This window comes from Malaclemys terrapin, chromosome 4, assembly GCF_027887155.1.
Source record: "Malaclemys terrapin pileata isolate rMalTer1 chromosome 4, rMalTer1.hap1, whole genome shotgun sequence".
Taxonomy (NCBI): domain Eukaryota; kingdom Metazoa; phylum Chordata; order Testudines; family Emydidae; genus Malaclemys; species Malaclemys terrapin.
Genome location: NC_071508.1, coordinates 57,888,432 through 57,915,745, shown reverse-complemented (window position 1 = coordinate 57,915,745; position 27,314 = coordinate 57,888,432). Strand labels below are relative to the sequence as shown.

Sequence of the window (27,314 nt, the reverse complement as noted above, 5' to 3'; positions counted from 1 at the left end):
CTGACACAGCCTGCCCGGGCAGTCGGGCTGCGGGGCGGGCACGAGCCCACCCGCCTCCGCCGAGCCCTTGCCTGCGTGGTCTCTCCGTCATAGGCCAGGGCGTCCAGCCCGCCCTGGGCCCCGCTCTCTCCCCTTCCGGCAGGCCGGGGTTTAAAGCGGCGTGTTTTGTAAAATAACCGCGTGGGGCGGCGGGGAGTCCCCGTGTCCCTGACGCGACAGGCTCGCGGGCAGGCGTTGGGGGGGCGACTTTCTACACAAACAGATGGTGTCATTGTGGAAAGTGTTTCAGAGGCAAAAGGCCCGAGCTGGGAGGAAGGCAGCGGCGGGGAGAAGCTGCCCCCGTGCTGGTCTCAGCGGGGGTTGCCAGCGGCTGGCGTCCTCCGGGCCCCAGCGCTTTAGATGAGAGATGTCGTGTGCTTTTCGGGGGGGTGTCCCCACCCTGCAAAGCCTTAAGCACGTGCTTACTTTTAAGCTCACGGATAGTCTCATAGAACTCCGCGTGTCATTAAAATTGAGCGTGTGCATAAGTGCTTGCAGGATACTTGCTACTAGGGTGACCAGATGATGATTTTATAGGGACAATCCCAATTTTGGGGGCTTTTTCTTATATAGGCACCTATTATCTCCCACCCCCGTCCCGGTTTTTCACACTTGCTACCTGGTCACCCTACGTGCTACTACTTGTATTTTACATCTACGTACTTTTTAAAATCGTGCTTAATTTTTTTAGTGGCTTGACAGCAACCATTAAAAAGAAATTAATTCTCCCCTGGAAAGGTAGATATAAACTGGCCACTTCAACATTTTTAAGCAGTCTTTAAAAAGAGTTCTGCACTTGGTGAGGAAGGAACTTTCTGTTTTTCTGTTGGTGGTGGTGGTTGTTTTTTAATCTAGGATCATTTTTTGAGATGGTGCCCAGTCCTGAATTATTTGTGCACAGAAAACTCCATCAACTTCTACTCCGTTGACTTTGATGGTGATTTTAGGTGCTCAAGGCAAACAAGATCGGAACCTTTTGTCTGCAAATGGTAGCAGTGGGGTATGTTGAAGAGTTGAAGGAACTTGCAAACTTGCATAACTTTTTGTAGGTGAGTAGTTCCACTAATTTTGATGGGATGATTCCTGCGTTTAAGTGTTTGAAGGATCTGAGCTATAAATTTTAAAGAAAAATACATTTTAAAAAATCTTTCTATGGTATCATTCAGGTTTGTGACATTTGGATGCTGTGAACTCACAGCCTGAATGTAGGATAAAAGCCAAAATAAGTAGACTTAGCAGAATTTGATTTTTGTCATTTCAGTAAGTAATATCAATGTTTATTTTAAGCATATTCTGTTTTGATCAATTTACATTTTCACAGTTGTGCAAAATTATGGGGATATCAGGCTAATTACTGTAGATGTTGACATTCAAAAGGTAAAACATTCAAATACAAATTGTCAGCATATATAAAGTAAATATCCTTACATCCTTAAAACAGAGTTCTCAAGCAGCATTTTTCTTACTTTTGCCTCTCTATAATTTTCAGTTGTTATAGATGTAAATATATTTTCCTCACTTTATGTGGGTATGGTGAAATCGACATTTACTGATAAAAATCTAATACCTCCAAGCCTTAAAATAAGAGAGAGAAGAGAAAACAAGGCCCTAATTCTACAAACCTTTATGCATTTGCTTAACTTTATACACAGGAGCTCTCTCTGTGAAATCAAAGGGACTAAATGCAAAGTGTAAAGTTAAGCACATGCGTAAGTCTTGGCAAATTCAGGACCAATGTCTGTAAAACCACAAGTGAAGTATAGGTTATTTATTCATTTACAGTACCTTAAACGGTTTGGCAAGATCATTTTGATTTGGAGATTTTGTCCAAAAAAATGGTATGGCAACTTTTTCTGTACCAAGAGCAAATGCAATTCGAATAAAATATTAGTCTTCAAATTTGCTAAAATACACACAGGAAAAGTAATTATAATTAACTTTTACTTATACAAAAAAACAGGTCTTTTTGTTTTTGTGTTTTACACAGAAAAGGTTTTGTGTGTGTATCTCAGTAGTGAGAATGAAATACAATATATGGAACCTATATATTTTCATAGAAATATTTTCCTTGTTATTTGTGTTGTGTGGTGGAAAGGAGCAAAATTAAACAGAATTGAGGTTATCTTCCTGTACACAGAAACAAATTTAGTCCAGTGCCTATCAAATCCACTGCTCGCAGGGATACTAAGAATTTGGGGTTAAGATCTCAGCAAGATATTGCTTTAGGGTTCACCAAAACTGAACTGACTCATTTTATATTAAAAGTGGGGAGATGGTAGTTCTTCAGGCTATTTCCATCATCATGCACATAAAGAGAAGTAGAGGTTAATTGGTTGTTCAGGGATCAGTGCATAATTGTGAATATTTTAAACAGTTTTAAGGGACATTTGTCCATTTAACAAAACCCTAGATTGCCTTGTTTTTCATCGTCTTTTTTCAGACGGGGTAAATTAGGCAACTTGTTTTGAAAATTGTATCCTTAGCTCTCTGCTTTAAATTAGGCACCTGAATGCACATTTAGACCGACACTTAAATGAAACTGAACTCATTTTCCAAGAAGCTGCTGATGTGAAAATTTTGGGCTAAATAACTTGACTAGGGCCACAGCAGGAGTCAGTAAGCTCCTTGGGTTAGGGACGGTCTCTTACTATGTGTTTGTACAGTACTTACCACAATGGAGCCCCACCCCAGTTGAGGTATTTGAGTGCTAGCAATGCAAACAGCTGTCAGAGGCAGGATAAGAACACAGAAGTCCTTTGCTCTTAATGCCGTGTTCAGTTTACTAGAAACTAGATCATACTGCCTCATACACTGTTGAGCCAACCCTCCTTGCAGCCAGAGGTCACAGTAGCTCTCAATAGAGAAGCCTGCTTGCACACAGACAGCTAGTTTGCTGAAGCCTTAATTACATCAGGTATATACCGTCCTTCATAAACACAAAAACTGACCTGGAATTGTTTTAAATATCTATGGATTTAGGATGGGGAACCATATGGAACTGATGGGATTTGAGGGGAGAAAGAGTGTATGGAAAATGGATTTTTTTAGTGTTTTTTTTGGGGGGGGGGAAGAGGATATTTTATCCAGCGAATGTCAGATGTGTCATTGACTGAAACAAAAAATTTTCAAGGAGCCCTTGACATTTTGGCTGAAGCAAAAAAGTATTGAGGCACAGTCACAGAAATAAATAGTGCAAGAAAGGCACCAAATCTCTCAGTACTAAACAGGAAGACTTGAGACATGGAACCAGGGTTTCTTCAGGGTTTGTGGAAATTGGCATCTTAATGGTTTTTCTGGACCACTGGCTAAAGAGTCACAGGGTTATTAAAATAAAAGAATAACGAGGACTAGCCTAGACTGGAAGCCAGCCAGAGAGAGACCCAAAGAATAGCAAGAGCAGGATAGATGCTGATTGGATTGAAGAGTCAGAACAGTGACAGAAGCTCCTGATAGAAAATAATACAATCAAGAAAGAACTGTCTGGAAGGTTCCAAGAGTGGCATGTGACCACCATTATGTGACTTGTGCTCCTGGAGTTTCTGTTTCCTTTGGGACCAAACCCTCTGGAGCTTCGGGAATTCTTCCTGTTATGAACTAGGGAACTGAGACCGAAGAATGAGAATCTTGTACAGATGGTACTTATGGCGCCATCAGCATAGTAAAATATATTGTGAAATAATATATTTTAGTATCTGGACAAAAAAGCTAGCATGAATCTGCCCCCATTAGATCACACTAGTCTACAATTTTTGAGAAGTCGTCTGCTTCAGAGATAAAATGTGCTATTTATTATGTATTTTGATGTGCTGAATTCAAATATGACCATTAAAACAACTGATTGGCTACTGTTCCTAAGATATTTACGTTTTTACATTTTATGTCTATGTATCTTGTGTAGATAGTAGAGTTTTAATCATAAATTGTAAACCTAGGTCTCTTCGTGTGTTTATGGTTGCTTTACATGATAATATTTCACCTGTCCAGTTTATGTAACACTTTAAAAATCAGCAAAAGGGTTATATAAATAAAATTGATTATGAAACAAAAGGCAAAAAACTATTATGTACATAGTTTAGTCCTATTCAGTGTCTACTCGGCGCTTCTTGGCTTGTCTCTTGTATTCATTAAATGGAGCATCTCTTGTCACTGTCCAGCAATAGTCTGCAAGCATTGCTGGGCTCCATTTGCCCTGATAGCGTTTCTCCATTGTTGCAATGTCCTGGTGAAATCGGTCGCCGTGCTCGTCGCTCACTGCTCCGCAGTTCGGTGGAAAAAAATCTAGATGAGAGTGCAGAAATGTATCTTTAGTGACATGTTGCAACCAAGGCTTTTGTATGCCTTGAGGAGGTTTTCCACCAACAACCTGTAGTTGTCTGCCTTGTTGTTTCCGAGAAAATTTATTGCCACTAACTGGAAGGCTTTCCATGCCGTCTTTTCCTTGCCACACAGTGCATGGTCAAATGCATCATCTCGAAGAAGTTCACGAATCTGAGGACCAACAAAGACACCTTGCTTTATCTTAGCTTCCCTTAACCTTGGAAATTTTCCACGGAGGTACTTGAAAGCTGCTTTTGTTTTGTCAATGGCCTTGACAAAGTTCTTCATCAGACCCAGCTTGATGTGTAAGGGTGGTAACAAAATCTTCCTTGAATCAACAAGTGGTGGATGCTGAACACTTTTCCTCCCAGGCTCCAATGACTGTCGGAGTGGCCAATCTTTCTTGATGTAGTGGGAATCTCTTGCACGACTATCCCATTTGCAGAGAAAACAGCAGTACTTTGTGTATCCAGTCTGCAGACCAAGCAAGAGAGCAACAACCTTCAAATCGCCACAAAGCTGCCACTGATGTTGGTCATAGTTTATGCACCTCAAAAGTTGTTTCATGTTGTCATAGGTTTCCTTCATATGGACTGCATGACCAACTGGAATTGATGGCAAAACATTGCCATTATGCAGTAAAACACCTTTAAGACTAGTCTTCGATGAATCAATGAACAGTCTCCACTCATCTGGATCGTGAACAATGTTGAGGGCTGCCATCACACCATCGATGTTGTTGCAGGCTACAAGATCACCTTCCATGAAGAAGAATGGGACAAGATCCTTTTGACGGTCAGGGAACATGGAAACCCTAACATCATCTGCCAGGAGATTCCACTGCTGTAGTCTGGAGCCCAACAGCTCTGCCTTACTCTTGGGTAGTTCCAAATCCCTGACAAGGTCATTCAGTTCACCTTGTGTTATGAGGTGTGGTTCAGAGGAGGAGGATGGGAGAAAATGTGGGTCCTGTGACATTGATGGTTCAGGACCAGAAGTTTCATCCTCTTCCTTGTCTGACTCAAGTGAGAATGATTCTGGTGCATCAGGAACTGGCAGTTCTTCTCCGTGGGGTACTGGGCGTATAGCTGATGGCATGTTTGCATAATGCACAGTCCACTTTTTCTTCTTTGACACACCTTTCCCAACCGGAGGCACCATGCAGACGTAACAATTGCTGGTATGATCTGTTGGCTCTCTCCAAATCATTGGCACTGCAAAAGGCATAGATTTCCTTTTCCTGTTCAACCACTGGCCAAGATTTGTTGCACAAGTGTCGCAGCATATGTGTGGTCTTGTCCTGATCTCCAATTTTGCAGCCAAAATAAAGGTGATAGGCTTTCTTAACCATAGTAGTTATACTGCGCTTTTGTGATGCAAAAGTCACTTCACCACAAACATAGCAGAAGTTATCTGCACTGTTCACACAAGTACGAGGCATCTCTGCTCATTTTGGCTAAACAGAAATGTGTCCCTTTGCAAAATCAAACACTGACAAATAAGAGAGCACGACACTGTATGATTTCTAGAGTTGATATAGGGCAATTTGTTCAGCAGAGTGATGTAAGCTTCGTTATGATTGCATCATCCATGACTTCTAGGAATAACATGATGCAATTCATATCCTGTATGACGCAGTACCAGCTTCAGATTGCATCATTCATTGTTTTGCCTAAAAAGCAAGTATTGTCCAAACCCAGTCATAGATTTATTCATAGATCCAGTCAAAGATGTATTTTAGTCATTTCTGGTTTAAATTGAGATCCCTTCCCTTTATAACTCACTTATCCTCCGTCATTCCCAAGTCAAGGGTCGTATATACTGACCCAATAGCATATCTTGAAAACTAGAGCCAATCAACAATTTTAAGCATCATTTTCGTTCTCAGTGACCCAGAATTAGTAAAGTTTGACTACATTTATTTCAGAAGCATTTTGGCTGTAGAGCAGTGTTATCAGTAATCCTTTTGAAAGACATTCTATCAATTGGCCCCATTTATCAACAGAAATAACTGTATGAACATCTAGTGATAGCCTGTGTATGTGAAACTTCTCTAGTGGAATTAATATAATTGACTCCAGCATTTGTTTTTATCTAAACAGGAATTTGTAGCCTGCTCTTTGAGATGCTAGTATATAACAATTAAATGTTTTCTAGTTGATCTTGAGGTTGAAGGACTTTTCATGACTCACTGTCCATTAAGTGAGGCACAGTTCTATATAGCATAAGACTCCTGATTCAGGACAGCACATGCTTAACCTGTCCTGTAAAAGGAAGCTTTCCTGGATCAGGACTTAATTAGTATTCTCAGACAAGAAAAAAGTTAGAGTTAAGGTTTTAAATGTACATGTCAGACTCCAGGTGGTTGAACTCTGCCTCAGAGGTCTATTTATGACTAACAACAATGTTGAAGCATCTGTCAGTCTTCAGACAGTGACACTTCTTACTAGTTTTAATTCAGTTCTGGGTTCATTTAGTGTTTGGAAAAGCTTTTTTGACCAGCCAATCTAAAAACAAACAAACAAACAAATCCCAAACACCTCTCTGTATTCTATTGGTATTCTGGGGGAATCTAATTGAGTCCTGTTATAAGCAAGGTGCAGCTCCTATTTAAGGAGGTTTAGGTTGTTTCTGTTTACCCCAGAAATTTAAAAAATGTCAACATCATTTAACAGAAACTGTCACATCTTAACTGTACATGGCTCTACTGTAAAAAAGGACAAAAATTTAGGATGAGATTTTAAAAGGTTCCTAAGGTAGTTAGATGCCTAATTCCCATTGAAATTTGATGAGAATAGGACACCTCTGTCTTTAGACACCTGTCAAAATCCCAGCCTCAGGCTCATTTCTCTGACAATAAGCCGTATGGCGCTTTCAAAACTTAGGCTTGACTATTAGTAAAACAATACATTGTGAAAGCCTAAATATCCATAGAGCACTGTTATATATAATCCACATAGAAACTATGTTAAAAGAACATTAAAGTTATAACGTCAAGCACTCCAAAGTTAGGAAAGGGCAGAGTCTATTAAGGCATTATTATCCCCATTTACAGAGGCTGTGCTGAGGCACAGATAGATTAAGGTCAAAAGTGCCCATTCATTTTGGGTGCCCAATTTGAGATGCCCAGGGCCTGGTTTTTCAGAGTACTATTCTAGCCCTACCTCTAGTCCCGCTCTTGTCCCCGCTGTATTTTATTCAGGCTGCATTCTCCTCCTCCTCTTCCATGCGGCTGGTGGGTGCCAGCAAGAGAGAGTCTTTCTGCTCGCCATTCCTCTGCCCAGTGGCCTGCAGCACTTGGGAGCAGTAATTGCAGGGAAAATCCTGCTCAGCCCTTGCAGCTCTGCATTGGATCATGCTCACTACAGATGGAATCGTCAGAGAATTTAGCTGTCAAGCTAACAAGTCACTATTGAGCATTTGCAGTCTAGGATTTTTCTTATAACGTGACCAAAATTAGGCAGTTTTGTAAGTAAACAACAAAAGACCCAGTGCTGACACAAAGGCCACCCCTTTGTTAATTCCTTCTTTGAAAGCATTGGAGGTGCTAGAACTTCTCAATTAAACAGTAGTAAGATTTTTTTTAAAAAAATGGGCAAAACAATGTATTTTTCCTTCATGTAATTCTTGGAACTGGCTGAGTTATTTTTGCTTACATAAAAAAAAATAGCTTGAAGCAGACACCAGCTATAGAAACAAAATATCAATGTTGATCATTGTCTACACCAGGACATTTAACTGCAGTGGGGTTCAAACTCGCTTGTTTTAAAAAGCGCTGAACAGTGGGTCCATTTTCGTTTGTAGTTAAACTGTTTTCAGCACAAGTTCAGCTGCACCCATTCCTGACTGTTATCAGTAATGGATAACTAGCGTACTCTTGAAGGACTGAGGGCCAGATTGTTAAAGTTATGTAGGTATTTAACAGGATGTGCGGAGTCATGAGCTGGCTCAGCACCCTGTCACTCAAATCCCCACCAGTGCACATTAATTGGGACCTGACTGAAAGACAGGTAGTTGGCAGAGGGTGCCAACTAACTGAGTAGAGATACAGCTGAAGGGCTAATTGAGTGGAAGTAATCCCCAGCATCTGGGTCTATGTAAGCAGACAGGAAGATGGGGCTAGAGAGAAGAGTAGGCAGCCTGAAGGGAGGCAGGAATAGATAGAACTGGTTGCTGCTAATGTTGTACCCTTCCACAGAAGCAAGTGAGGGAAACTGGCTACTGACTGTAAATAGTATGTAAATAACTCTCTAGGCTTCTGAAAGGATATAGTGAAGTATGGTGTGGTCACTTACTGTGTTTGGAAAACACTCTCAAGAAGCATCCTGTGACAGGTCAGAAGATGCAGATAGGTGCTTTTTAAAATCCCACTAGGTGCTTAAGTGCATTAGGTACCTAACCTGGTTAGGCATTTTTTAAAATTCCATTAGATGCCTATCTGCATCTTTAGGTGCCTAAATACATTTGAAAATCTGGCCCTGAGTCCTGCCAGGCATTTTATGCCAAGCCAGGTCAATATTAGACTCCAGTTGATATTCTACCAACCTGTAATATTCTTTATTTGCAGCTGAGTTGCACTCAGGAAAGTTTGAAATTCCTTTGTGTACAAAGAATGTACTTCTACTCTGATCCTTACAACTGAAAACCCAACTAACTAGGCTAAGGGAGAGCAAACAAGCTAGCACAGATAAGATAAGGGTTTTAGAAAGCAATTTTTGATCCCTATAGTTGAATGATCCCAATATCTCTTAAATTATATTCTACTGTAATCCTATACTTACACTACAGAGTCCAATGTCCTAGAAACTCTAAAGTAAGCACTAAGCAGTGGAGATAAGGGTGATAAAATAAAATGTAGATTATTTACTGATGACAGGAGAAAACTGTAAACAAAAACACATGCAAAAACATTTTAAAGAAAAGATTAACAAATAGAATGGACATTCCAAATGGAATATCTAGTGACACCTGTACAAACTATATTTGCAGAGATAAAGGAAATCAAGAAAAAAAGCAAGACCTTTTTGAAAACACGGACTTTTCCTGAATCACCAAGGATTAGGCCTTGGATTTTATGGCATAACCAGTTTGCCTTGTCTCGGAGAGTGACAGTCTTGGAGATAGGGGTTGTACCACAGCTGGGTAAAGCCACATGATAGTTGTCTGTGATTAAAAAGATGTCCAAAAATATATTTTTTTAAATAATACAATACCTGTTACATAAGCTGAAGGGACAATCCTAGCCAAATTTACAATAGCAGCCTCTAAATTTGTGTGTCCAGAACTAAGCATGCAAATGAGAAAGATACCGAACGATCCGATTTGGGTTGGGTGCAGAAATCAGTTCAGGAATATTCAAACAATTGGGAATGCAGTTCTGGGCCCACAAATGTAGAGGCTGAGTTAAGGCCACTTTTCCTTCTAAGTTTTTCACTACCGAGGCACAGCATATACAATACAATATGTAGCCTCAGAGAAAAGCAACTAAGTTGTGATAGAAAGCCTCATTGTATATATGTAATGGTGATTCACATTACCAAAGGCACAGGGAGAATTGTTAGGCTTATTTGTTATTTGTAAGTTCTGAACTTTTTGTTTTATTCTTTTCTAACACAAAAAATTACCAAATTTAAGGGAAAAACTTTGTGCTAAAAATATATACTGTATGTCAAAATATTGTTACATATAGGACTATTGGAGCTGACATTTGGTAACGAGACAAAATGTTAACCTTTGAGGTACCATTAAAATCTGTGTAAGATTAGTTGTGATGGAGTTATTACCATTTGATGATCTTTCTATCCAGAACATCATTGACATTTCCTCATTGCTACTCTCCCAAAAACCTTCCCAGAGTTCCTAAATCTCAGCAAATCACTAATGAATACCATCCAATGCATTGTTGCCAGCACTGTAAAAAATTTGCTAGGGATGGTGTTGCTTGCTCTTCTGAGCCGGCAGCAAAACGGATGCAGCCATCCCTTCTCTCCTGTGTTCTGCCAGCACACAGACTTGCCCCCTACTGGGGAAAGCTGGTGTTGCAATTTTTTAGAAATTCATGAAGCAGCTGTTACAATCCACCATGAAAGCTTTACTATGAAGAAACTACTGTCTCTCCCAATATGCAGCACCTCACAGAAAAATAGATTGCATAAAGAATGTAGAGGAAGCCTAGCATCTCTACACTCTCTGGAGGATGTACTGTATGTGATGTTGCACTCCATATGTTTTATGGAAATATGCTTATGAGTGTGAATATGATGCAACTGGAATATGCTTTATGCAAAATGTCTCTTGTAAGGTATCATAACAAAGGTTATAACCCACTGAATATATTCCTCCTATTTGTATGCATGTATCATTCTTGTATCTGAAGCTAGAAATATGAAGTATAACTCTGAGGTCCTATTGTAATTATGCAAAGTGTGGGCCATTAATGGTGGTTTAGAATCTTGATGGCTCCCATTGACTAGGACAATTGGTTGTAAATGGTTTATTTACCTGCAAGCCATCCTGTGTGTACGTGTGGGCCAACCCAGGAAAAATGGAGACTAGGGGTCACCTGATAATGAAATCCATCTTAAATCTGGTACTTTTTCATTTAGAAGGAGAGGTGGGGACCCAGAGAGACAAAAGATTCCTGCCTTGTACCAAAACTATAAAAGGGGGTGGAGCAGGACAAACGGGGCTGCAAGTCATGAGAATACCTCTGCTTACCACCTGAGATGTCTGCTGAAACTAACAAGGACTGTACCAGGGGAAAGGATTGGGCCCAGACTAGGAAGGAGTCTAGTCTGTGAAAGAAGCTTATTGGAACATCTTTGAGGGTGAGATTCCCTGAAATCAGTTTCTTAATGTATTAGGCTTAGACTTGCGTGTTTTATTTTGCTTTGTGACTTACTTTGTTCTGTCTGTTATTATTTGAAACCACTTAAATCCTACTTTTTATATTTAATAAAATCACGTTTGTTTATTAATAAACCTAGAGTAAGTGATTAATACCTGGGGGAGCAAACAGCTCTATCAGTGTTATAAAGGGCAATTTATGAATTTACCCTGTATAAGCTTTATACAGAGTAAAACTGATTTATTTGGGGTTTGGATCCCATTGGGAACTGGGTGCTGGAAAGAGATAACCTGCTGAGCTGTTTTCAGTTAAGTCTGCAGCTTTGTGGGCATGAACCTGGGTCTGTGTTGCAGCAGGCTAGTGTGTCTGGCTCAACAAGACAGGGTTTTTCAAGCCCCAAGCTGGCAGGGAAAACGGGCTCAGAGGTAATTTCAGCACATCAGGTGACAGTCCTAGGGGATCTCTGTGACCAAACCTGTCACACTGTATACCACAGGGGCCGTGGAACCAGGGGGGTGGGTTAGCACCCCCGCAATGGAAATATTTGGGGGCTCTGCTGCACCATGTAAACTCTTGCATGCCCCAGGTGGGAGGGGAGCATTGAGGGAAACAGGACCTAGGGGAGCTGGAGCAGCTGCCATTGAGCTGGGGAATGGTGTGGGAGGGTAGAGACAAGAACAGACCCTAGAGGGACTGGAGAAGACACCATGGGACCTGAAATTGGATTAGGAAGCAGGACCCGCACCCACCAGCAGCCCCCCTATCAGAACCTCTCCCAGCGCCTCCTGCCCACCAGCAGCCCCAACGATCGGCACTTCCCCCTCCCTCCCATCCTCCGCAATCAGTTGTTTCGCGGCTTACAGGAGGCTCTTGGGGGGGGGGTGGAACGGGGAAGGAAGAGGCAGGGTAGGGGTGGGAAGAGGCAGGTGGGGGTGGGGCCTTAGGGGAAGAGTGGGGGTGGGGCCTGGGGCAGAGCCGGGGGTCAAGCATCCCCGGCACAAAGGAAAGTTGGTGGCTGTGGCTCCCATCATCTCTCTGAAGTAGGAAAGTGCTATTATCCCCATTTTACATATGGGGGACTGAGGTACAGAGCGTGAGATCCACAAAGGGACTTAGGCATTGTGATGCTGAGTGTCATGGTGCCTAAAAAAATTCCAGGAACAACACTATGATCCACAAAGTCTGAGTTGGGCACTTATTTTCGAGAGAGACAAGGCTTGAGAGAGACATACCCCTGTCGTCAGGATATCCCATTGGCTAGCTTAGGTGGCTCCCTGTCTAGAGTGCTGACTTTTGTGGATTGTGTTCTAAGGTGCCTTCCCCACTCAGTTCATTGTATAGGGAGCCTAGGCACCTAACTCAGGTTTGTGGTTCACAGTGCTGTTCCTGTGATTTTCTAGGCACCATGACACTCAGCACTGCAATGGCTAAGGCAGTGGTCCCCAGACTTTACAGGGCTAGACTTCCCCTTACCTCTGTCCATGTCCCCCTGCCTCCCAGCCTAAAGCAGGATGTGGCTGGGGGCAGGGACACGAAGAGGGGTAAGGGGCTGGGGCTGTAGGGATGGGACTGGGAGCGAGGCTATGGACTGAGCCATGGCTGGGAGCTCAGGCTGGGGCAGGAGCGGAGCCGCAGCTGGGCCCACAGCCAGGTGCAGAGCCACACGGAGGCTGGTGACAGGGCTGGAGCAGAGCTCAGGGTGGGGAGGGGCTGGGTGGTGCTTCCTCCCTTCCCCCTGAGAGGTAGGGTGACCAGGTGTCTGGTTTTTGACCGTAACACCCAGTCGAAAAGGGACCCTGGCAGTTCCAGTCAGCACCGCCGACCGGGCCATTAAAAGTCCGTTTGGCAGTGCTGCGGAGCTAAGGCAGGCTAGTCCCTACCTCTCCTGGCTCCGTGCTGTGTCCCGGAAGCGGCCAACAGGTCCAGCTCCTAGGTGGGTGGGGGCTACAGGGCTCCACACGCTGCCCCCGCCCTAAGCACCAGCTCTGCATGGCCAATGGGAGCTGCGGGGACGGTGCTTGTGGGCGAGAGCAGCGCACAGAGCCGCTTGCCGTGCCTTTGCCTAGGAGCTGGACCTGCTGGCCGCTTCCGGGGTGCAGCGCGGTCCACAGTGCCAGGACAGTCAAGAAGCCTACCTTAGCTCCCCTGCTGCGCTACTGATGGGGAGCCGCCGAAGGTAAGCCCACACTCCAACCCCGAGTCCCTACCCCCAGCTCTGAGGCCCCCCCAACCCAGAACCCCCTCCTGTACCCCAAATCCCTGATCGCTGGCCCTATCCAGAGCCTGCACCCCCAGATGGAGCCCTTACCCCCTGCATCCCAACCCCTTTCCCAGAGCCCCCCACACACACCCTGAATCCCTCTGCCCCAGCTTGGAGCCCCCTCCTGCACCTTGAACCCCTCATCCCTGGCCCCACCCCAGAGACTGCACCCCCAGATGGAGCCCTCACTACCCCTGCACTCCATCCCCGTGTCTCAACCCGCAGCCCCCTCCTGCACCCTGAACCACTCATCCTCAGCCCCACCCCAGAGCCTGCACCCCCAGCAGAGCCCTCACCCCCTCCCAACCTCCTGTGCAGACCAGTGAAAGTGAGTGAGGGTGGGGGAATGTAGTGAGCGGGGGACAAGGCCTCGGGGAAGGGGCGGGGCTACGGGGTTCAGTTTTGTGGGATTAGAAAGTTGGCGACCCTACCGAGGGGGCTGGCCCAGACCCCCCCCCCCAAAGTTCCCGCCATGGCCCTCTAAAGAAGGTGCACCCCACACTTTGGGGATCTCTGACCTAAGTCCTTTTGTGGATGTGAGCCCACAGGAGACCTGTGGCTGTGCAGGAAATTTAATCCAGATCTCCGGCAAGTACCTTACCCACTGGAGCATCCTTCCTCCTCTTCAATAAAACATGAAGTTTCTAGGCCAGGCCTTTTTTTTTTTTTTTTTTGGTTATGCAATGTCAAAAAGCATTGGAAGAACCTTCACAAAGTGAAGAAGGAATAATTACTCACCTATAATGCTGCATTTCTGGAGATATTTAACTGGCTTTCAACTTGTGGGTCTCAGCTCTCTAACGTGATTCAGGCCACTAACGAGCTAAGAGCCAAGAGTAAATTCCTTCTGAATGGTATCTATAGAGAAGGAAAAATTAACTTGTAATTCTGCTTCTCTGAAGGTATAATTTCAAAGGAATTCTCATTCTTGGGCCTTAGCTCCTTATTGCTTTGTCTCACTCTACTGAGCTGAGACCCAAGAGTTGGAATATAAATATCTATAATAGTATCATTAAAGTACACCTATATTTTGCTAAGTTTCATAACTGAGAAATGGGTTGTCTGATTCCTCTTAACATTTCCTCTTAAAATTTCCACTAGCTGAAGATCTGCATGCAAAATTTGAGAGACAAAAAAATTCTTTCTGAAAAGATTTAGAACAGTAGAGTGGTGGCAAAATCAAGCTCTAAATGGAAAGCTGGTTGTAGCCTCTACTAAGGAGAAACTACTGTCTCTCTCTAATATAAAGCTAAAAGAAGGACAATTAAGAATATGACAAAGGCATGTGTAAAAATTTTTGCCTTTGTGATTAATCTTGTACTAACAAGAGAATGAGATGTCCTTATAAAAGGAATTAAACTTTACAGGATATTAAAAAACCCAGTGGTGTTATAAAGTAACCACAACTTACACTTTTTTAAAATACTGCTTTCCACCATACTTTTAGTGAGTTTGTAAATCCTTTCCCATTCTTCTCAGCTACATACCCAGCCTTTTGCATTTCAGCCAGTCCTGGAGTGGTTTTAATTAATTATTAATCATTAATTCACCATCAGCAAATTAGCAGTTTAGAATATATCAAAGTTAAGAAGGTCGCTTGTTTTGCTAACATTATCATTTCATGTTGGTTTCAGAACATTGGACATTCAGATACTGGCTGATGAGGTTAATTTTTCCCCCCCATTAAAGCATTAACCTTGTCTATAAACTCCCTATGGGAGAATCACTAAATTGCAAATACTTGTGGGAAATAAAATTCCTCATGAGGATTTGCAGGACTGCAAATTTCTTTATTAACATTGTATCATATTGCCATCTTATTTCCCTCTCTTTCCCCTACCCCCATACCATCTACTCAAAACTACAGTGCAGTTTTTGGTGCTAGCAGTCTAAACAAAACACATTTTGAGCTGTATTGACTTCTTAATGCACTTGTGGAAATCCCATTTGTGTTAATGAAAGTAGTTTATGCACCTTGAAAGGCCAAATTCTACCTTCCAGGCTATGGGGGAGGGGCAGAAATACTGGTTGGTACCTCCTAGGCTAATGGGATCCTGGTAAAACTCTCACTGACTTAGATGAATTTAGGATCAGAGCCAATTTGTAGCAGGGAACATATTGCAGCTCTTCGAAATAGGAAGAGTGTGCAGTGGGAGCAGCACAAACTTCCCTACTCCTACTTGTCACTGACGCCAGAAGTACAAACTATCAGACTGGTGTCTGGATATGCTGCTCATCCCATTCATGTTGGAACACGGGCTAGCATGTTAGCTGACCTCACCTCTCCTAGCAGTCTGCAGAGGAGAGGCATGGTGAGGGAAGCTAACTCGTTTGCACAAACACACAGCAGCAGAATTCTTTAAGTTTGTGCGGGAGCCGAGGTAAAGGAGAAAGAAATGAGTCACTTTGAATGCATGCCATGAGGGTAATGATTGAAAAGATTCACAGACAAGGAAGCTTGCAGTGGCATAACAGGTATATTGAAAAACAATGGACTGTGCATAAAGAGCGAGCGAGGGGAGCAAAGGCAGGGCCGTATCAGACTCTCTGTAATGTGAAAATTTTTATCTCCAAATGGGGCTGCTGGAGATCAGATCGAAGACCACAAATTGTCAGCATCGTCCATTGCAATCATTAACAGCGGCCCCAGGGCCAGTAGTGCTTCTACAGGTAAAGCTGCATTGGGGGCTGTCCAGCAGCAGCTCAGAGTAACCCCTAGGGAGGTTGAATATCGAATAGCAAGTGTTAATTAAGCCAGCCACCGCTCTTTTGACCCACGCGGGAGGTAGGATCGCTAGTGGACAGCAGTGGCGCGTGCGGGCCGTTTCCCGGGCCGCGGGTCTCTTGCCCCCTCCCCGCGTTATGAATGTTTTTCTCTGTCACGTGCCAGCGCCCAGTCCCAGCGCTCGGTATCAGCCCCCCGGAGGGAGGGGGAGTGCAGAGCGCGGGCGGGGCCCTGGGCCGGTGGCGGGCGCCGTTCAAACCCGGCAGCCGCTTGGCGCTCGGCTGGGCGGAAGGCGCCGCTGGCCGAGCCAGAGTCTTGCAAGGTGGCACCGAAACCCCGGCCCTGCAGGAGGGACAGGAGCGCGCTGTGTCCCTTCCAGGGGGTAGGAACCTGCAGCCCCCGCCATTGGGGCGGGGAACAGGGCTTAATCCCCCCGTTATTATCGTGTAACCCAGTCGGCTGCGGGTTTAATCCCCCTGTTAATGTGTAACCCCCTGGGCTGGGGAGGAAGGGGGTTTAATGCCCCCCCCCATTACTGTGTAATTCTCCTCCTTCATTGGGGCAGGCAGAGAGCTTATATCCTACCCCCTTACTGTGTGACCCCCTCCACTGGCGCAGGGAGAGGGTTTAATCCACCCCCCCCCCTTACTGTGTAGCCCCCTGGGCTGGAGGAAGAAGGGGGGTTTAATTACCACCTTCCCTTACTGGGGCAGGGAGAGGGTTTAATATCCTACCCCATTACTGGGGGTAGGGGAGGAGGTGTGTTAAATACCACACCTCCCATTACGGTGGGACCCCTGCGATTCAAATTCTTGCAGACTTCACAGTTGTTCAACTCCAGATCTGAATTTTGTAGCTTGGGCTCATCTCGCAACACTGTTACATGCTGATTACAGTTTGATGGAAAGTTTGGCCTGAAGCTCTTCCTGCAATGGTCATGTAACTGTAACCCAGGCCTGATCTGGAGTTTTTACTGGTTTTGTACGATAAGCTGTTTCCTGAAAGCCTGCAGCACCCTTTGTTCTTTAAGGCCTTATCTACAACTGACTTTTTTTTTCTTACACTACATTAGTATAGCTCTACCTATGGTAGCAACGGGGAGTGCTGCTTGATGCGATAGTGTTTAAAATGCCCCCATTCAGTCTACAGCAGCTGCTACTAGTGAAGCTGAGAAACGCAAAATAAAAAAAACCCTTGTGTAGACATAGATTGAGTCACTCCTCATCTGCAGCTTTTTCCAGAACATTTTAAGAGGCTGACAAAATAGTGTGGTTGAAAGCTTCCAGATGTAGTGTTTTGTGCCCTATTGATTTGACTCAAGACTTAAGGCTCCTGTCTCTTATGTTACAGTACAAGCAGTATGTAGTTTAAGGGGCTCTTCAAAACTTGCTCCCAGATTTCTGCTACTTTTTGCTGTAATTCAACATTTTTATACTAAGTACCCTATCTTGCAGTCCTTACTCTGCCAATATATCTACTGGAGTCAATGGTCATTTTGCTGGAGTAAGGACTACAAGATGAGGTACTAAATGATGTAAGTGTTTTGGAATCATGTTTCTTGTAAAAGGCATATTTGTTTACATAAATGTAAAACCTGAATCACTTTTTCTAAAAGCAACTTTTAAAAATTTCCAGAATACACCTGTTGGACGAACTAAATGGCTCCAAAAGGCAAAATAAAAAAAAAGAAATACAAGTGCTGCCCTTGTTTGTCATCACCATCTTTGCAGGAAGATGCCGCTGGAGAGCAGGTGTGGTGTTAGCATTTTTATCTGAGGACTGGGGAAAGGGAATTGACTTTGTAATGTGTAGGAAGTTTATCCTTGGTGGCTATTTTAACTGACACGTTCTATCCTGCATTAATAGCTCTTCTTGCTATACCCCCCAACTCACCTTGTAGTGTGATTTACACTTAAATTATGCTCGTACGCACTTAGGGCATGACTACACTTGCAGATGTAGAGCTCTGAGAGTTAAACCAGCCCTCAGAGAGTGCAGTAGGGAAAGCGCTGCAGTGTGTCGACACTGTCAGATTCAAGCGCACTGGCGTGGCCACATTAGCAGCTCTTGTGATGCCACAGAGAGCAGTGCATTGTGGTAGCTATCCCAGCATGCAAGTGGATGCAACGTGCTTTTCAAGTGGGGGTGGGGTGGAGTGTGACTGGGAGTGTGTTGTGTGTATGTGGGAGGAGAGAGAGAGTTGATTTTTGCGGGGCTGAGAGCATGTCAGCATGCTGTCTTGTAAATTTAGACAGCAGCAGAATCCCCCTCCCTTGTGCCCCCTGTCTCTCACACACTCACAGCAGCAACATTCCACACTAATGGTTGTTTTATCCCGGAGCAGATAAGAATGCTGGCGGTCAGAAAGGGAGCTTTGAAAGGGGATATCCGCTTTCCTACAGCCAAGTTCAAAACAATGGCAAGAGTGGCCACTTGATTTAAGGGGATTATGGAACGTTTCCGGAGGCTGCAGTGCAGTAATGCAACACCTCGTTCATACTGACGCTGGGGCGTTTCAGCCGAGGTGCAGCAAGCATTATGGTTCTCGTGGAGGTGGATTACCAGGAGTGCTCCAGCTGCAGAGTCCAGGCGCACTAAGTGCCTTGCCAGTGTGGACGGGTCGTGAGTTAGGGCACCTGGGGCTGCTTTAATGCACTCGCTCTAACTTGCAAGTGTAGCGAAGCCCTTACACATCACCTCTGATTTTGGCTCTACCTTTTAATCTGGCCCTTTACGTGCAGACATATTCTTGAGTCTCTTACCTGGCTGGGGAAGATTCCCAGCAGTGGATTCAGACTCTTCTTATTTCCATTAAGGGTTTCCTCTAAATTGTGGTTTCAAAGGAACAGCTCCATTCAGAATGTAGCCTGAAGAACTAGAGGGAAGTTCATTGGTGTTCTGCAGCCCTTTTGTACTGGCTAACTGCAGGGGGTATTTTTGTTTGCAGCAGAGGCATGCCTGTGGTCTGGAGTTCCATGGTGAGGATTTCCTTTATGCCCCAGCTGTCATAGAGTTTTGTCTACTCTGCAATGTAAGCCAGGGCATATAGAAATTGAGATATCAGACTCTGGGTTCTTTAAGGCTTGAGTGTCTGTACTTATTTGTAATACCAGGTTAGGAATTGTTGGCACCTGAGGCTCCAGTGTTTACACTGCATTATGCAGGCCTAGTCCAACCACCCATATCCCAGACTTCCTAGTGCCCTCCCAAAATGTGGCTGCTCTGGCCCTTTGTTCATGGTGCAGTGTGGAAAAACTTGACAATCCAGAGGACAAAGGAAGTTGGCTGTGAGATTGTGAAATACTTTCGGCAGACTCCCAGAGCACAAGTCCTGTGGGGCTGTGTCCACACTGCAAAGCAATAGGGCTTGAACCCTGAATTCCAACATGACTTCTCCCCACCCACCCCCCACCCCGGATCAAGCCTAGGGCCCAGGGTCAGTTTGAGTTGGATGTAGATGGAAGGGGGGTTAGACTTGAGACTGAGTTCGAACCCTGAGCTTACATTGCAGTGTCTATGGGGCCATGAGAGCTTAAACCCAGGCTGAGTTTTGCTTTAACTTGACCTGCTGTCTTAAACTAGCCCTGGGCCCCATGAGAGGGGGAGTGAAAACTATTTCACACCCCAGGCTCTGTAAGGGCACATTGATGAGTCCAGTCTTTCGTAGCCCTGAAACTTCTCAGAATGGATCTCCACAGCCATCCCTTACCTAGGCAACTCCCCTCTCCTTCTTTCTCCTTATTTTCTGGCAGACATAGTTGTCTCAGCGCTTTACTTGTATACTTTCTGATATAAGAAGTGAAAGAGGCCATGATCCTTCCCCTTTGTGATATTTTGAGGCTTTCTACCATATTCAGGAAAAATCCTACATATGCTATTTACCCAGATCCTAATAATAAAAAAAGTGGTGCGAGGACTTCCCAAAGGGAGAGATTGTCTGATGTTCTGGAGGTTGGCAGAGATCCCCCACCAAAACTAATGAGATTAAAATATATGAGCTTTACAAAGATAAAGTTCCTGATTGTTTTTTGTTTGGTTTGTCTGTCTTTTGGCTGTGCTTAACTCTGGGGAGAAGGGAAAATCTCAGGTTCCCCGTTCTACACATTACAGGCTGGAAACTTAGCTGCTCTACCAGACCATTTTCCCACTCCATCCAATCATCCCCATTTTTTTACTATTCCCAAGCTTGCCCCAAAATCCAGGCTGTAGCTGCAGCCTCCCGGTTTCTACTTAAACTGACCCTGGCTGGGTTCTGCTGTTCCCCTACTCCAGATCCCTCCTCCCACTCTCCTCTTTATTTATGCCTATATCTGCCCCGTTCCAAACAGCACCAATCTGGGGCAAAATATTTTAGGAATAAGGGGGTTAACAAGTCTTATCTACTGCACAAGAACACTGGAGTTTTTGACAACCTCTCCAGAATAGATAGTGCTGCAGGCACAAAAAAAGACTATTATCCAGTTAGATTGATATATTTCCATAAAGTCAAACTAGACTAAACATATGGTTCCAACAAGAAGGTTAACTTAGCCATTTTTCAACTCCTGTGTATTTTATGGTATATGTCTTATGAGAACAGTCTCCTAGTGTAGGTGTATGTAGAGTAATCCAGTCCCGAGGTGTCTTGAGATAACTGTAGCAATGCCCATCTTTAGAAGAAAATGTCAATCTTCTAGCCAAATGCAGATTTCAAGGAAGTGATGTTTTCCACTACTACAACCTTGACATTCTTGGTTATATTATAAAATAAAAGAATGCTCTTATCTAATATTTTCTGGGTAAATTACTATATTAGTGATTTTTTCCTGGCTGCAGCATCAGTACCTATGTGCCAAAAACTACCTAAACCACAGCCAATTAAAGATATTCAGTGTGAACAAATTAACACTGCATTAATGTAGTTTCCTTGAATTTAATATATCAGACATGCTTGTCAGAGAATGTATGAAAAATATTTTTTTTGCCACAGTGCAGATGTGGGAGCAGCACGTCAGATTCAACTTTTCCCATGGCTTTTGTAGGTTTGTAGCACTTATTATACACATGATGTGATGTGTTTGGATTATGGGAGCAGAGAACAGCTAGTATGTGCTATTGTATTAACACTGTTTCGTAGGTTACTTTATATTGGATAAGTTTGTTACATTACTTATATACTTAATATCTTTTTTTTTTTAGCTTACACAGTTTGAACCAGATGAAGAAATTAAACTTTTATATCAGTTTGGAAGCTATCTTGATTACATAGAAACTCCCCGAAAAGATCATGGCAAAGTGAAAGGCAAATCCAAAAAGCATGGAAGAGAATGGAAGACACAGGAAATCGAAAGGAAAAATAAGCCTGATCTTTGCAACAGAAAGGAAAATGTGGGTTTGTGTGAAGAAAACACTGCCAATGACACTGATCTTAAAAAGAATAAAATTCTTAAAAAGAACAAACATGATACTAAAGCAAAAAGTCATTTGGATTCAACAAAAAAAACCTTTTGCAATAAGCAAAACTCCTTTGTCCCCTGGCCTTTTGTTGAAAAGAAAGCAAAGAAAATAAAGCTATTTCAAGATAACAAAGTAATTGATGGTAATGAAGAGAGCTCTAAAGAGGTATATCACAAACAATATTCTAAAAATTCTAGAATGGTTCAGAAGAATAATACTCAAGGCAAACAAAAACGTCTCTGCCTTCCCTCATCACATAATTCTTTTGTAACTGAGAATGGTAAACATAATGAATTAAATTGTAGAAATAGTTCTTGGTCTCAGACAACTTGCAAACGTGAAGGTCTTGATTCTAGTGTGCATTACTTTAGTGGTGGAATCATAGCAGGTTTTAAAAAGCATAGGAAATTGGATAAGGAAGTCCCTGTTGGCTGTTTACTAGGCTCCAACACTACTGAAATAAACAGCTGCACTAGTAGTACAGAGCCTCTTTTGTCATCTAGTCCAGCAGCTCTGGAAATTAAAACTTATGACTCAGAAGATGAATTCAATGTGGAAACCCTGAGGGATAAGGCAGCTTCTCATATGAACTCAAAAACTGAAGCAATATGCAGCAGCGTTGATCTTAGTCAAGAGCTTTTTATAACCCAGAAGTCTTTTTTACCAGTGCAAATTCCCAATAATAGCAGTACTTGCTTATCCCTCTACAGTCAAAACCATGCTAAAGATGCAAGTGTAGAAAGAAAGTTTAAACAAAAAATCTCTACAGATACTTTGGAATTTTCTCAGATGTCTTCAAATAGAGAAACATGTGATGAACACAGTCAGTTTTCTCAGAAGGGTTTGACACCAAGTAGGGGTAGGAAGTCAGCTACAAGAGAATGTGCAATTCAGACAGAAGACTTTTTCAGCTCTCCAGCACTTGCTTCCTCCTTAAGAATGAGAGAGAGATTTACAGATTGCCATGAACAACCAGTGGACCTCAGTTTGCCTTACAGAATTAGGTCAAGTGCTGAGAATACAGGAAGGCTGTCCTTGGGGGGTGCAGGTGATGGTGTTCATGTATCTTCCAAACACACATTAGAGCCTGTGTGTCATATAGAAAATCATCCTGCTGGTCCAGTGTTTGAGGAGGAAAGAGAAAATCATGTGATCACTCAGTCTCAAAAATCAGATGAGGTGAAATACATTCAGATGCTGCTTAATTCATCCTATTTCTTTAAAGTGAAAGGTGATTCAGATAATATAGTTTCTAGAACACAGTTAGTGAAGCCAAAGTTAGGAAACAAAAAAAAGAATAGTTGTAGACAGTACAAGACAGGAGAAATCCTAGCCGAGAAGGGTATTAGTCCTACACATCTGAATAAATAGTGTGCCTATAGACACATTCTTTATATATTTTTTTTCAAAGTGATTTTTGATTTCAAAGACTGCTTTATTCATTATTTCAGAACAGCAGAAGATAGCAGGTAGGCTGGAAAGAAGTACATTTGAAATTATAGCAGGTAAAGTTTTAATTTACTTTACTGAATTCAGCCTTCACACTGGGCCTTTTCTCCACAATAACTTGCATAACTTACACCATCTGTGCTGCTTATCTATTTTCACCTATCACCTGTTAAACTACACTCATGTTGTAGCTTTAACTTTGGACCAAGTAATCCTGTGTATTACGTATGTTGTGAGAACATATCTTCTCATAAAACTTCAAAGTGAATAGTTTAACGAGATCCTCAAATGAATCATATACTACTCAGTTACTATGTTGTTCTAGGTTAGGGTTAGCTGTAGTCTAAGTCTGTAATTGAAAAGAAAGTTGTTTTATTTCCCCCAAATTTATACTGCATAATTCAAATAAATAGGGAAGGTGTTTAATCAAACATTACAAAGAATGTAATGTTTTTTATTGGTGCACCTATAGCAGCACCTATAATGGTGAACAAGGACAGTCATGAAAAAAGACACAACTGTGTATCTCCTGGTGAAAGAATGACACCTTCAGGTCCTGACCTAATTTATTGTAGAGTAGGTCAGGTAATATTTTTTTTGTTTCCCTTTTCTAGACATACCTGGCAAGCTTGCACTTATCTAGAAATGTGTGAAATACTGGTGGTTCTGGGTTGCCTCAATCAAATGCAGTACTGTTCAGATTTTTTTGGTATCTACTTGACTTCAGATTTGTTGTTTTTATTCTTACAGTTAAACCTCCAGGTTTCAGAGCATGAGAAATAAATATTTTAAAATTAAAACGTATGTAATAGTCCTCCAGATGACAGCGGTATTAAGAAAAATAGTTCACTGTGTTAATTATTCTTCATACATATGTGGTAGATTATATATTCTTACCTTCTGCATACATATATTATAATAGTTAATTATAAAAATGTGTAGCATTTTGAAATTAAATATTGCCTTTTATTAAACAAAACTGTTCTTTACTGTGACTGTAGAAGATAGTATTTTTGAAGGTGACAGAAGTGCTCTACATTTTAAAATTCAGAACTTAATTTATATACAGGGAACATTCCTCATTGTCCTTTACCCAGCAACCTGAACCATTTGATGTCTCTTTTTCTTTTTATCTACAAATGTGAACCTGCTTAAATACTTTAGAGAGTTTCAGTAAAACTTTGCTAACCTGTTTTTCCTTTATTCTTGCACTTCATTTTAAACCCAAAAATGGTTTTTCCTTAAATTCTCAGCAAAAATGTAATGGTGCTATAGGTCTCATGCTATGAAGACTTCATTATTTATATAAAATGTGATACATACATTTCCTAGTATACATTGACTTCTCATAAATTGAGTTAAGCTACATTTTTCAAAAGAAGTGACCAAAGTATGTTTAATTCATTATATTTGCTTGTGTGTGTGTTTACTTGCTAATTTGTAAAATACAGTAATTTAGCAGAGATTTCTTACTCATTTGTGAGACTCAGATTTTACTGTACCGAAAACAGAAGAACAGATGCGCCAGTGCCTATATCATACATTAAAAATGGGTTTGAGAGTGACACATGGGACCAGATCAGTAGCAACAGAGAGGGATATAGTTTCACATCACTAATATTGAAAACTAACACTTTTTACAGGACCATTCTAATTCTAGTGTATTGACTGCACATTTAGGCAAGCGAGGGACCAATCCTGTAATCAGCCCATACTCTAAACCCCCATTGACTGCAGACTCTCTCCCTGCATCCTCCAATGAGGCTGCTTATAGTACTCTTGAATTTCAGGATCAATCCCCATTTTCCTATACAGATTTTATTATTAATTGTGTTAGTTCTCTCAAGCAAATACAATTAGAGGTATTGGATATCAATTAAAAATGGAGAGCTTCCTAGGTCTCTATTCAACATAGATTCTCCTTTGTGTCCCCATGTTAGTATAAACGTGCACCTGCAAACTGATGACAGTTTGCCTGATAAAAGCCACTTAAGCCAGAGTAAAGATCAGGGGGCTCCAGAGCCCCCCTACCTTTGCAGAAAATTAGGTAAAGAAGGAGGGGTGGATTTCAGGTGCAGAAAACTGACTGCCAAGGAGGAGAACACAGGCACAATGTGCCTCTGAACTTTTGCTAGGCCTGTCAACAAACACCATCTCAGTTTTGCTAAGCAAACCTTATTTATCCGTGTGTCCCTTAAAACTGGGAATGTTTTCAAGGCCTGTACCTTTCAGTTTTACAGAAAACAGTGAGTCAGATCTTGGTCAATACAAAGTCTGTCTTATTCCATCTTCGTTTCCATCCTTTGGTCTTGTACCTGAGTAAGAACATAGCTGGACCCAAGGACTGAGACCTTTACTAAGGCCTGGCTTACCCGTTGATTCACCATTTTATCTTCCTACACTCCTGATACTGGTAAATGCCTCCTTACTCTTGTCTAAAATTTGTAACTACAGTCTTTACTCCACACTAATGGAAAAAAGGTATATTTGTATGGTTGCAGAGAGTACTACCATGTAAGCTGTACATTGGGATCTTACATTCAGTGCAGACTTTGGAAAGATCAATTATTTGCTTCTAAACTGAATTTTTACCTCAGAGGATAATCTTTCAAAATGTCTAGAGGCTATCCAATGGCTACACATGCTTCTCTGATTTTAGAACAAGTCCCTTGGTGAAAGAGGGGTTGGACAGGAGATTCACAAAATGGTTTCTTTCAGACTCAAGTGACTCCTCACGTTCTCCACTCTGAATAATCCTAAATCTTCCTCTTCCAGAGAAGATCTGTAAACAGAACCCTAACCCTTCAAAATATTTCCCCTGTTAAAAGTAGTTTGAGCTACCAGATGAAAAAAGAAAAGGATTTACCTTCTTTCCAATTAGTTCAGTGTATGTATTGAAAATATTTATTCACTGCTGGAGCATATTTACTTCAGCTAGCAGCGTAACCAAAGAAAAATGACTAAATAAAGGGGAAATTGTTTAAAGATGTAGCCCAGATCTAAAATTTGGAGGACAGTGCAGCAAATTAAAGCAGCACAGTCTAGGTATTAGAGCTGCTGAAGAGACTCAAGTGGACAAAGATAAATAATTAATTGTCTCCTTTTGTCTTCCCTTTTCATCTTATCTTTTTATTTCTCTTATCCTCTGTCACTTTCATCTCTCTTTCATGTGTCCTCATTTTGGACAAATCATTTTTTTAATTGGGGTAAAAAGTGTGTGAAAGCAGTTCTGTTCACTTTGAGGTAGTTTTGGAAAATCATCTGAAGTTCTCACCTCGGATGGATAGATATATTTAGTATTCCTTGTACTTTCCCCCTCTACCATCATTTCAGTTCTTGTGAAGTCTTCTGCTATTTTTAGACTGGACAATTTCCATTTAGCTATTTGCTTGAAATATGCTTTTTTGAGTATGCATTATGTGTCCAGTGATGACTTACCTCTTGAATTTAATAAAATTAGCCTTGTAACTTTTTATATTATGCATGAGGCATTAGTGCATTGATGTTTCCTCTTAAATCAAAGCTATCTTTAGCCTGTACTCTCAAACAGGGCTCTTACATAAGTGAAAGTTCAATATTCCTCTCCTGCTCAAGCCTTGACTAAAGATCAGGCACATCTTGTATATGTACTTCACAGCATAATCATGTTCTAATATTGACCCTGCCAGCAGGTAGGGGACCTTGGGGAACAACTACTGCAGTGGTGGGGAGCAAATAAACTTTATTAAGAAAATGCAAAAACAGGGAAAATTCAATAGTTTGGGGTACAGGGTTTGTTAAGGTAGACAATTGGGGAGGGGTTTCTTTTAGTAAATAGGATAGGGGGTTTTAATAGTGGGGTACAATACAGTGGGGTCCAATACAGTTGGTAACCAATTAACACTGAAGTATAAATGTAACAGGTAGCTAACAGTTCCTATGTAAAGGGTGTGTCACAGCAGCATATAACCAACTAACAGTTATGGGTAAAATATGTTAAATAACCAACAACTCTAGGTAAAAATATGTCACAGTGGTGTAAATGTAAAATGTGAGGTGTGTTAGAGAGAAAAAGGGTAACCAATGGGGTTTTATGCTAGATTTCAGTAATACAATTGAGGTTTGGCAGCGGCAGGAGCGGGGTGAGCACGTGCGGGAAGGGATTAAAAGAGAGAGAGAGAGAAAGGCAATGGTTGAGGAATGAGGTTGGGGGATGGGGGAAGAGGAGCACGTGGTGGAGCAGAGACCAAAGGCAGAGGCGC

At 42.3% G+C, this 27,314-nt stretch overlaps 1 protein-coding gene across 2 annotated transcripts; it reads left to right on the top strand.

Moving 5' to 3' along the window:
• Positions 1 to 41: 41 nt before the first annotated feature.
• LOC128835288 (uncharacterized) lies at positions 42 to 24,484 on the top strand. Of its 2 annotated transcripts, none has more exons than XM_054024641.1 (3): positions 42 to 1,088; positions 17,824 to 17,939; positions 21,367 to 24,484. In XM_054024641.1, the coding sequence occupies exons 2-3, from the start codon at positions 17,847 to 17,849 to the stop codon at positions 22,993 to 22,995; spliced, it is 1,722 nt and encodes a 573-aa protein (XP_053880616.1). In that variant the 5' UTR covers positions 42 to 1,088; positions 17,824 to 17,846; the 3' UTR covers positions 22,996 to 24,484. The 2 variants fall into 2 exon arrangements, with proteins under 2 accessions (XP_053880616.1, XP_053880617.1); XM_054024642.1 differs by lacking the exon at positions 42 to 1,088 and adding an exon at positions 16,480 to 16,570.
• The last annotated feature ends 2,830 nt before the right edge of the window (positions 24,485 to 27,314 follow it).